This window comes from Taeniopygia guttata, chromosome 16, assembly GCF_048771995.1.
Source record: "Taeniopygia guttata chromosome 16, bTaeGut7.mat, whole genome shotgun sequence".
In the NCBI taxonomy this organism is placed as follows: domain Eukaryota; kingdom Metazoa; phylum Chordata; class Aves; order Passeriformes; family Estrildidae; genus Taeniopygia; species Taeniopygia guttata.
Window position 1 is genome coordinate 1,274,408 of NC_133041.1, and position 11,133 is coordinate 1,285,540.

The 11,133-nt window shown below is 42.8% G+C and overlaps 1 protein-coding gene across 3 annotated transcripts; it reads left to right on the forward strand.

The window, feature by feature from the left end:
• Positions 1–2,461: 2,461 nt before the first annotated feature.
• LOC140685204 (coiled-coil domain-containing protein 180-like) lies at positions 2,462–9,667 on the forward strand. Of its 3 annotated transcripts, XM_072936473.1 has the most exons (11): positions 2,462–2,565; positions 3,390–3,472; positions 5,021–5,130; positions 5,217–5,345; positions 5,509–5,619; positions 6,707–6,802; positions 7,056–7,219; positions 7,397–7,510; positions 8,200–8,279; positions 8,964–9,052; positions 9,522–9,667. In XM_072936473.1, exons 1-11 carry the CDS (start codon positions 2,468–2,470, stop codon positions 9,648–9,650), a joined length of 1,203 nt encoding a protein of 400 aa, XP_072792574.1. In that variant the 5' UTR covers positions 2,462–2,467; the 3' UTR covers positions 9,651–9,667. The 3 variants fall into 3 exon arrangements, with proteins under 3 accessions (XP_072792574.1, XP_072792575.1, XP_072792576.1); XM_072936474.1 differs by lacking the exon at positions 5,217–5,345; XM_072936475.1 differs by lacking the exon at positions 8,964–9,052 and having other exon boundaries at positions 9,522–9,660.
• The last annotated feature ends 1,466 nt before the right edge of the window (positions 9,668–11,133 follow it).

Sequence of the window (11,133 nt, forward strand, 5' to 3'; positions counted from 1 at the left end):
AAAGCATTGCTTTCGTAGAAAAGGGGGTTTAATATCATAGCAAAACTAATAGGGGTTAGTCAGGTTTGATTTGGTTTCATTTAGGGTTAGTAAGGTAGCTTCTAAACAGGCTGGCTATGTGGGACACGAAGGATGGGGTATTTATTAGAGGGTAGTGGCCTGGGCTAGCTTGTCTTCCTGGCCACAAGCCTCTAAACAGCAAAAATGCATAAAGAAAGACACTGTGCATGTTTGGATCTCACCACCGTGGGATTTTCAGGTGTTGTCTGGCAGTTTGGTGGTCTGTCATCTCTTTCTGGAGCAGGGGTGTCTGTGTCATGGGGACGGTCTACAAGCATGTCCTGCAAACAGAACTTACAGCCTCTTATTAGTTTTGTTTTGAGGGTCAGGTTTGATCGGCAGCAGTGGGTATGCAGCAGTGGCTCTCATAGTCTCACCACGTGGGGGTCCCGACTACCACAGAGGCAGCACGTCTCACACATCCCCGGGGGCTTTCTCCCCACTTTCATGGCCAGGGCTACCCCGGGGTCCCGTATCGGGGTGTCTCTTGCTGATTCTGCGGCACGGGCACCGCTTGCGGTGGGAGGGGGCTGAGTTCGCCCACGCGCTCCCCCCCCCCACCCCCCCGTGTGTCCGGGGCTGGGACCCGTATTCCTTGGCGAGACGCCCTTTTTTCTCGCAGTTCCAAGGGGTATTGTGACCGCTTTTCGGTGCGGCTTAGAACTCTATTTGGTTTTGTTTTAAACTGTGCTGGTTCTGTATCTTTCGTTTTGGGGTTCCGGTCAGCCTCCGCCGGCTCCTCTGAGCCGGCAGGGTTGTTGCCAGGCTCCGCGGCGGAAGTCAAATGCCAGCGCACTTCCGGGGCTCCGCGCCGTTTTGTTCGGCCCCGGGCTCGCTCCTCCCCGCGGGGGAGGCGCCGTTCCCGCCCCCCCGGCTCGCCGCGCCCCCTGCGGGGGGTGGTTTTTCCCTTATATGGTGGCGGCGCCAGGCGCGGCCGCTGATTGGCTCTGTGCCCCGAGCCGCTCTCCGCCCCTTTCTCCCACACGCGCGCATTCCTGAGATCGCGCGGTTTCCGAGTTTTCGCGCCAGGACTGCCTGCGCCCCGCCCCTCTCTGCCTCCCCCGGCGCCATTTTCAAAGCGGCCGCGTGGCCGGGCGGCCGGGGACTCCCCCCGAGCCGCGGCCCCTGCGACTCTGGCCTCTCCCGCCGGCTCTCGCCAAAAGCGCCCCGCGCGCGGCTGCGCCTCCGGCAACGGACCTTTGATCGGCGGCGGCGGCGGGACGGTTCGGGAAGCTGCGGTTTCTCGGGGCTTTTTTGTGGCGGGGGTTTCCCGGGGGTTTTTCGCAGCGGGGGTGTCTTGGGGGGTTTCTGCGGCGGGGCTTGGCGCCGCTCCGCTCGGCACGCTGGCGGGGAAGCGGCGCGGAACCGCGGGCGGGTCCGGGTCCTGGCGGGAGCGGGGCCGCGCCGCTCGAAACGCGCCGCTCCGGGGGCTGCGCTGCCTCTGCCGGGCTGGGCTGGGCTCAGCTCTGTGGCGGGGCCGGGCTGCGCTCTGATCCGGGGAAGGGGTTGTCGCGCTGTGCCCCCCCGGGTTTCCGTTCTTGGGCGGACTGTCCCCAGGGACGGTTTGCGCTTTCGCCCCCCCCCCGAGCTCGGGTCTGACTAATAAACACGTACGCGCTGTACTCTGCGTCTCTTGTTTTTCTATTGCCTTACGCGGGGTTTCTTCTACCTTGCCCCGTGCCGTAACGCTTTCGCCTGAGGATTTTGCCTCCCCGGCTAGCGTGGCTGTACACTGTTCCCATATCCCCGGATGCATGGCATCCACTGAGCATTCGGTTGCTCCAAGCCCAGGCAGCCTTGCTATAGCAAGATAAAAGTCCCTGAGCTTAAACTTGATACTCTTTTGCTTTATACTCACGACCCATGCGACGCTGCTTATGATGCTCGCGGGCCCCGGGGACGTCTCCCCTCGCCAAGATACGGTCCGACCGTTCCGGCCGCTGCTTCTGTCCAGGTGTATCCCGTCCACCGGGCAAATTTTTCCTTTTTTTTTTCTTCTTTTTTCTTCTTTTCTCCCGGGTTTCGGCACCAGTATGTTGCCTTTATAAAAGACAACCAGAGACCTGGTTCAGGGAACAGCACGGCAGCCTGCTCTCGGCCAGGCTGCTCGGGCTAATCAACAGGCGCATACACCAATATGGCAGACGGTTGAAAAGCGTTTATTATCCTATCTCGTGGGTTTAAATAGTTTTTAGGGGTCTTTGCTACGTCAGAGGGGGGTTGGGGGTCTCAGGGGTTAGTGGGTAGTGGAAATTTACTAGGGCCGGTGTGGCTGCATTCCTCTGAGGCTTTAGAAGACAGCGTGGGGGAGAGAGGGAGAGAGGGGGATGGGTCTATCTTTCCGTCACATCCCGTGTTGGTCTTCCGCTCCGCCTGTCCCTATCTACCACAAAATAGGCATTCAGAAATGTTTGCTGATGCCATGCCATTTCTGATGAGTAATCAGCAGAAATGTGTTGGAACAACACCCATCAGTGACTTCACAAAAAAGCCACAGTCAGACAGGTAGGGAACAGAAGCATAAAACCCCAATTATATGTTCTTAACTAAAGGAATGAAATGGACAGATTTTCACCGGGAATTATATACTCGTGTATTCTTGCTCATAGCACTAAGGACTTGTAACAGATTGTCTCCTCACCACATGTAAATTTAGTGTAATGAACTGCTTGCTGCCTGTTGAAGTGCAGGCTACCAGACTAATATTTGCAATGGCAGACATATTGTATGGTTTTCCTTTTAAAAAGAAATTGTCTTTGCTCTTAGCAATCTAGATATACACCCAGTCTGACAAATATTTCTTAGGCTGTATTTCCAAGTAAATGGCTTACATGATGATGAAGTAAGATAATGTAATGAACAAGAATGGAGTTAATGAATCCATCCTTTTTCACCCTGATCCAGCTGCTGAATAGCAATACAGGGATTCTCACTGACCCCAAGGACAACCACAGTGCCCAAGCTGTTGGGAAAAGCACTGGGCAGATAAAGGCTATTTCCACATTTCTTGCCAGTGTCTCCTTAAGAGTTCCTAGGTTTTTTACCTTTTAGAGCTATTCTGTAAGTCTCTGTAGTTTACATGTTCTAAATCTAGCATATATTGCTGTAATGCCATCCTAATAGATTTAGAATTGGGATCTACCCAGACTTCAGTTCATCTCAGAAGAGGCAACTTTGATTCTTTGAATTATATTCTTTAAAGTTAGAATGATACTTATGTTCACTTTAATGTTAAATTTTGCCAATTAAAGTGTATTATACTATTATGTTAGTCCTTCTTCTGGTGCATTTTTAATACAAATTGAAGCTTTATTCTCTTTCTGTTTCAGACAATCTACAACTTTTCCAGAGGCATGGGGAAACGTAGGTGCAAGTTCAGCTGAGGAAGTCAGAGGCCTGCCTGATGTAGTTGGTAAAACTGGTTTCCCTTAATGTCATCTATTTTAATTTACAGTCACAGGAAATGTGGTACATGTAACAGGTTTAGCTGTTACCTTGTGAGAGATTTCAAACCGGAGTTACAATTTAATAGAAAGATTACAGCAAATGCAATGATACAGCAAAACTGGTTTAAAACCACAAAGTCAGAGTACCACCTGGCACCCTGTTGGTCAGGGTTGCAGTGGTTGCAGTCCTGTCAGAATGGGTTATTGTAAATGCAGGCGAACCCAATGGGAAGAAATTATGATGTCTGACTCAATTCAGAAGGCTGAATGATTTCTTTATTATAACTGTGCTAAAATACATTAATATACTATATAAAGGAAGATACTAAAACCACATATTACTTTTTCTAACTCTATATCTCTAACACAACTCGTCACCCTCTCTGGAGAGTCCAGCCCCAGGTGGGTTGGATTGGCCATCAGGCTCAAACCATCCTCACCAGAATCCAATCAAGCAATCACCCTAGGTAAACAATTCTCCGAACACATTCCACATGAGAAAAACAAGGAGCAGAAATAGAAATTATTTTCTCTTTAATTTCTCTCTGTGCACCTCTATGAAAAATCCTGAGAGAGGGAGAAATGTGCTGCCACAACGGGTGGCCCTGTGGAAGTTCAGATCCTCCTCTGGATATCCAGTGGTGGTGGTGTCCCAAGTCCCCAGACTGCCTGAATTATATACAGTGGAGTTCATGTGGTACATCCCTCAGTGCAGGGAGCTTCATCATAGAATGGAATGATGTAATCCCATGAATGCTAGAATATTTTTGGAGTACATGATAGTCGTTTCAGCTTCCCATTCTGCTACTGCATAATCAGTTCATTATGGCCCATTAGCACAGATGACCCTCGCTGGATAGATGGTGCAGCTGCTTCCCCAGCTGAATCATTTTAAGGATAAAGAAATACCACCTCACCTTGCAGGGCTTGCCTCTCTCATTTTAACACTTTTATCCTTGTGGTCAGGTGTGCTGAAAACCACCCATCATTAGCAGGTCATCATAAAATGAGGTAGAGGGGAGTAGAGTACACAGTTTGGTTACACCCACGTTGGTACTCTTTCTCCTGCAAGGTAACAAAAATCAAGCTTGGGAAATGGCCTGACACATTTTTGATGCTATGTAGGTAATTTTGAAGATGATGAGGCTTCTAATAGAAAAAAAAAAGACAGTTGTGAAATTGTTGGTCAATCACATGTTATGTTTAGATGATAAATTCCAGTTCTGATGTAATCAGATCTCATTCCAGAAATGTTGCAAATTTTTTATATTGTACCTGAGCTTAATTGATAGTTCTATGCTGTTATCCTTCTGAAAATCAGAAGTTTAAAATATGCCCTAGTATTTTTAACCTGCATTTGCTAAGATTGCACTTCCCTTGGAAAGATGTTGCACACTGTGAAAGCTGCACAAACTACAGCGGTCATAGTGTCGATTTTGGCATTTACTGTTCATGCATCCCATGTTCTGCAGCAACAGTTCCAGGCTATAGAATCCTCATTTCTTCCTTGGCAGTTCCTGAGGAAACAGGCAGCAGTACATGGAAGAACCTGGCAGAACGGCGGCAAAAGCATCACGATAGAGCAGTGATGGGAATGCAGCGGGAGCTGGGCTGCATTGGCAGGGTAAGGCAGGAGTTTTTTATCCAGTCTGGAGCTCTTCTAAGGTCAGGGCCCAAGATTCAAATGATCACACTGACCTGCTGTTATAGGAGATGGCAGCCTCTGTTTTGAATCTTCAAGAACTCCTTCAGCTTCAAGTGATGAAATCAGATGAAAAGAGTAAACTTCTGTTTGAAAAGGTTGCATCTGACATGGCTTTGGAAGCCTTCTCATTTGAAGTAAGGCAACTCAGCATTGGCTCAACTGCAGTTACTTGTATCTGCTCTGCGTAGCATCTTCTTATGGCTTGCTGGAGTCCAAAATTATTGGGTTTTTACTTTTTAAATTTTCTTTTATGTGTTTTCACTTTTCAGTGAAATTGAAAGTACATTTTTTTTGCAGGGTTTGGAAGAACTCTGGAATATGATACACGAGGAGTCCTCAAACAGAAGGAAGTGTATCAGGGCAATGGATGCATCCCTAAAGGAGACTGAAAGGAGTCGAGCCATGAAAGTGAGCTGCAGTCTTAATAACTGTTACTTAAGCATAAGATTGGTATTTGCTGATACAATGCTGGGTGCAGAGCAAAGAGTAGCTTGTTTCCAAAGGAGTCAGAGGTCTGCCTGTAGTTCTGTTGTGTGGTGATTGCTTTCTTTTCCCCAATAAACTATTCATTTTATACCCACATATCAGGAGAAGCCACTTTTTTCCTAGTTTGAAGGTGTTTCACAATTACTTATGCTAAAGGTGCAAGGAATATACAAGCTGCTTTTATTTCCCTGGAGGGTTGTGTAGGTCAAACTTTGATTTGGTCTGTTAGTTTTGGGGGGGACATAACCATTCTGCAGTTGAGAAGGAGCTTAGACATGACCTAGCTTGATTTTAGTTTGGGTTGGCTGGATGTCGCTAGCAGACATGTTGCAGTTTTGTAGTCTTCAGCCTAACCTGTAAAAGTCATTGGACATCATAGGAAATGTTTGGATTTAAAAAATAGACTGTGAAGAGCTTGCTGCACTGTCCTTGTAGGCAAAGAAGAGCTGTTTGTTCTACCAGTGCCAGTTGCTTCTCTTTTTGTAATTCAGGTACGATGAATAGGTCCAAGAGTACCACCAGTAACCTTTCTGTTGGATTAGTTACGATAAATGTCAGAGATGAACACATTTGCTTTAATTTTGTGTTCACTCAAAACAGGCAACTGGTGGATTCCCTTCAGATATTTGAAAGGAATTTGTTTGATTTTTAAGTTCATATTATGGCCAGTCTGCAGAGCACTCAATTATCACAGGTATTAAAGAGCAATCAGCTGAGTAGTAGCAAATTAGAATGTTTTAGTTACTGTTTTTATGAATTACTGAAAAAGTTAGTCTTTAAAGTAACTAAGATTAATATTTTAAAATTTACTTCTCAATCTGTGTGTCATCCAATAATTTTAATTCACTTTAATAGTTTTAATTAATGAATCATTAATGAATAATGAATGAATCGAATGGAATTAATTTTAATGGAAAAAATTCTCTTGTTCGTGTAGTTTTTTAATTTGGGATACTGATATTTGAGTTAACGTTTTGTTGTTTCTTTTCTTTATTCTTTCATTGCACAGATAACAGAGGTACTGACCAAGTATACAGTGAAACTGGAGGAAATTTCCTTCTTCTTGGCAGCTGATGTTCACAAGCTCATAAACAATAAGGCAATGGTAAATGTTTTACCTGGAACAGGATAGCAGTCTGAATATTCCTAGAATGTATTTTTTCCTAGCTGAAATCAATTTTTTCTGCCTATCAATCACTGAAATATAGAGAGATTTCTACTTTGCAGGGTATTTGTAATAATTTGTATTCTTTTTTCACCTCATTTTCTGTAGAAGATATATTTTTTTGTTCGTTTTTTGCATGTTGTATGCTGCTTCTACTCCTAGTTTTGTTTTTTTTTTTTTTTTTAATATGCAGAATATAAACAGAGCATTGCTGGGTAATGAGAGGGCAACTGCCAAGCTGCTCTTTAATCTAATGAAATCGGAGCTTGAGAAAGAAAAATTGCATCAACTGAAGTGGCAAGAGAGAGTCAAGGACTGGAAGCTCATCCAAAAGAACTGTGTTATTCAGAGCTTCAGGTCAGAAGTTTTGCAATCTTATTTTGGACAATGAATAACACAAAGTGACTAGTGTTCACTTGTGGTTTCTATAAAACCACAAGTTTAAAAAAGTTATTTTTTCTTTATACATATCATGTATGATATCATGTTTGATATCATGTTTCCATTATACGTATCTGTTTTTCCATCCTGCAGAGTATTTATGGCAAGTGAAGAAGTACAGAATCCCCGAGCTGAGGAAATGGAAAATATGATTAAGGAGCAAATTGTACTTGGTGAACAGAGACTGAGGGTTTTGCAGCATATTGGGTATGGCAAAAGAGGATATAGCATAAAGGAAAACAGTTCTTGCTGGAGTTAATGTGAGGAGCTTGGCTACAAAATGCACTTTGCTTTCTGTCAGTGTGTGATTGTTAAATTCAGCAGTAAGACAGGGTTAAACCCTATTTTTCTACAGCTCTTTTTAATGGAAAAGCATTCTTGATTTTCACTGCACCAGCTACACTAAAGAAGTGGTGATTGTGGGCTAAAAATGCAGGAATGCAAAAGTAAATATTACTGACATTTGAAACTGGTAGAACTGGGCAGACAAAGATGGGTGGAGAACTAGAAGTTGGTGTTTTTTTCTCCAAGGGGTTTAATTTGTGTAATAAATTCAGAGAGGAATATGGATAGAAATCTGACACTGCTGTGTTTGAATATCCATCCTGAACACAAAAAGCATTTTTGGGTGCAATGCATTACTGTATTTACAGGGAGTTTTTTTTACAGTGGATGTTGGGAGCAAGGTAGATAACAGTTCCTTGTTGGGTAGTAAACAGTTGGCCTTGAACAACAACAGTCTCTTTGGTTGATTTTCATTGCAAGATGGCTGTAAATAAAATAAAGCACAGTAGCATGGATGCTCTGATTCATAATTTTGTATTTTTTAATAGTTTTATATACACGTGACTGGTTTGTATTTTAGAATACCTGACTCTTGTTTACTACTTTGATAGTGCCTTGTTGCCTCCAACACATACAAAATCTGACTTAAATGAATGGTACAGAACTCTGGAGAATTTAAACACAAGTATAGGTAAGTTGGGAAATCATAAAAACAGTCTGGAATTCAAGCAATACTTTCTTTTTTCCTGGGCAATGATGAGGCATACAGTTGCTTTGAAAGTGCACGTTTGCTCTATTCTTTGTTCCATCCCGCCTTCTCAGTTGCTTTGAGCTGGCAGTAAGACCCAAAGAAGCTGCCTGTGACATCACTTTCCTTTGGCTGGTACAAACACTTGTACATGGTCACATCTAGCAGGAACTGGCTTGGTTAGAATTAATCTGGGGAAATAAAAGTTTAATTTTGACATGGAGCAGTTTTCAATCATACAAAAATATACTCCTTTTTAACTCTTGGAGAAGAAGAGGGGAAGAAGTACTGGAGCTACTTCCTTTCTCTATGTCCTGTAGGGTGCCTTCCCTCTGTGTGCCTGCCTTCTCTTGCTCCAGAGCACGTCTTGTTGTGATGTTTGTAGCCCGTATGGTAGCAAAGAAGCTGGTAGCAATTGTAAATAACTTGCTACTTCTAAGCATGATTATAAAGGGCTGTGTATTAAAGCATCTTATTTGATTGGTTGTTAGTGTCACACAGATGTGTGACACTGCTGGGATCTGTTCCCTCTGCTGAGATTCAGCACATGGCCTCTTGTCATGTTTCCTTTTCACACTGCACTGTGAAATACAGAATGTTGACTGTGGTCTGTTCCATACCATTCAGACACCCATAGTGCAGAGTTTGTGGAGAAATTGCGTGTCCAGTATGAGCTGGTGCAGGGCAAATGTCAGGAAAAAGTGCAGACCTGCAAGGTGAGTGTCCCAGTTTTGGGTGTGATAGCCGTGGTACAGTGTGCCATTACAGTAAAATGTGTTTGAGGATCCACCAAACACTGAGATAACAAGTGAAATTAGTTTTTAACCTCTGTCTTACTCAGTTCAAAAAGTAACCATCCATTTAGTTTCACAGTAGTGTTTGGCATTTGTACTTGAAATGTGTAAAAGCTGTAACAAATGCCAGTAATGAAGGGGGTTCTGTCCTGTGTTTATGTGGAGAATGTAAGGACCTTCAGCCTTTGTGCTAAATCTATCTTGGCAAATCTGTCTTGCTCTCTGTCTCAGTTTCTCCTTCTGTATCCAGTGTAATTGTAGTGTTTAGTAAACAAATGTGGGATATAGGAGGCTGAGTCTTTCTCTGTCCATCACAAGAGAAGAAACACTAAGTTTAGTCATGCTTTCTGAAAGTCATGCATGTCAATAATTTGCTATTATTTTCATTTAGATGACCCTGTTGGATAAGAACATTTGCACAGTAGAAGATGTTGAAATTGTACATTCCAACATGCTTCAGATGACTGAGAAACTAAAACACAGGTTTGAAGAAGAACTGGAGCACATGGATGTATGTTAATTACATTTGCTTTTATCTTCTTGGCATTAGTGTGTTATTTCTGTGCTCCTATCTGCAATGCCTTCTACATTGTAGGCTATTGATGTCACATTAGAAAGAGCTCCATAGTGTGACTAAACACTACAAAGAAACCAGGTTTGGTGTGGAAGAGTTTCACATGAAAGAGTTCATAATTACTGTGTTTATTGTTTGTAATATATTGCATTTTTATTATCATTTATATCTGAAATACATATGATAGGTATGAATGACGTATGGCCCAGTCTGTCTGAAGGCAGAGGAATAGATTTAAATGATCTCCCAAATGTTGTGATTCTATACATAAAAATGACCACACAGTTGTTCCTAAAGAGATAAATTGTAGAATATGATTCAGTGCTTTGCCATGTCAGAATAAACAGAAGTTTTGATACTCTCAGCTTGTAGAATAAAAATCCACATTCTTACCCAGTTTACTTGGATTTTTTTTTAGTCACCATATAGAAGACACAATATTGAACACCATTTGTATAGTTCCATGCAGCCTTTTCCCATGTTACATATCCTCTTATTCATTCATTTCACCTTCCAGCAGTTTAAAAATGAGTTGTTCACTGGAATGTTTTTCTTTAGAGCGATTTTAAGGAGATGGCTAGATGGCATGAGCAGCATTGTCAAGGCTTGTACAGCTGTGTTCAGGAGGCCATGGGTCTGTGGGATGTCCATCTACTCAAACTGTCACAGCAGGAAGATGTACTTGAGGAAAAAGTAGATAAATACAGATTGGAACAGGATGACATAATACAGATATAAACATAAAAACAATGATGTGGCATAATGTAAAGAAAAGTCTTCTTAATACAAAGAACCCTCTGGAATTCAAAACAGCTGCTAGAAATATCTGACTTTTATATTGGAATTTCTACTTTTAAGTTTCATTCCGTCAAGTGCATTTTTGCTAAATGCTTGATTCACACTGAATGGACAGTCCTGTCTTATTCTTGATATGGCAAAAGTGTTAAAGATCACTGCTGCTTTCTGTACAAAGTGGCTGTAAGTTGCTATTATGAGATCTTGTGCAGGTATGGAGTCCGGTTGGATGCCAAATTCTCATAGCTACAACAGCCAGCTTGGGGTGGCTGTGTCAGAGCTGTTCATTATCAAGGAAGATCTTCACAGATGATAAGTTTTGCTAAGGTCTTGGTGTGGAATATACATTCATAATCAAATTACTTGAATCCTAAATAGTTATGGAGATTTTAGTATATACTAAACTGTTTTTATTAGCTTTTTAATGTGGCCTTAGGTGATGAAAGATGATCTGGATACAAGTTTGGAAAAAATGAAAATGGCAAGCTGTGAAGAAGAGCTGAAGGAATATTTAGAGAATGCCCTTTCTTCTCTAGATCAAATTAAAGCTAGGTATGAATTTTGTATAAAAGTAAAGCATATTTTAACACTGGTTGTACTACTTGGGCCTTGTTTATGCTGTTGTGTGAAGGTA

Excerpts from the sequence above, each read along its gene's own strand:
- LOC140685204 (XM_072936473.1), top strand. The coding sequence starts at position 2,468 with ATGTTTGCTGATGCCATGCCATTTCTGATGAGTAATCAGCAGAAATGT. Across the intron at positions 2,566-3,389 it reads AAAAAGCCACAGTCAGACAG|ACAATCTACAACTTTTCCAG; the intron begins GTAGGGAACAGA and ends TTTCTGTTTCAG. Across the intron at positions 5,346-5,508 it reads TGGAAGCCTTCTCATTTGAA|GGTTTGGAAGAACTCTGGAA; the intron begins GTAAGGCAACTC and ends TTTTTTTTGCAG.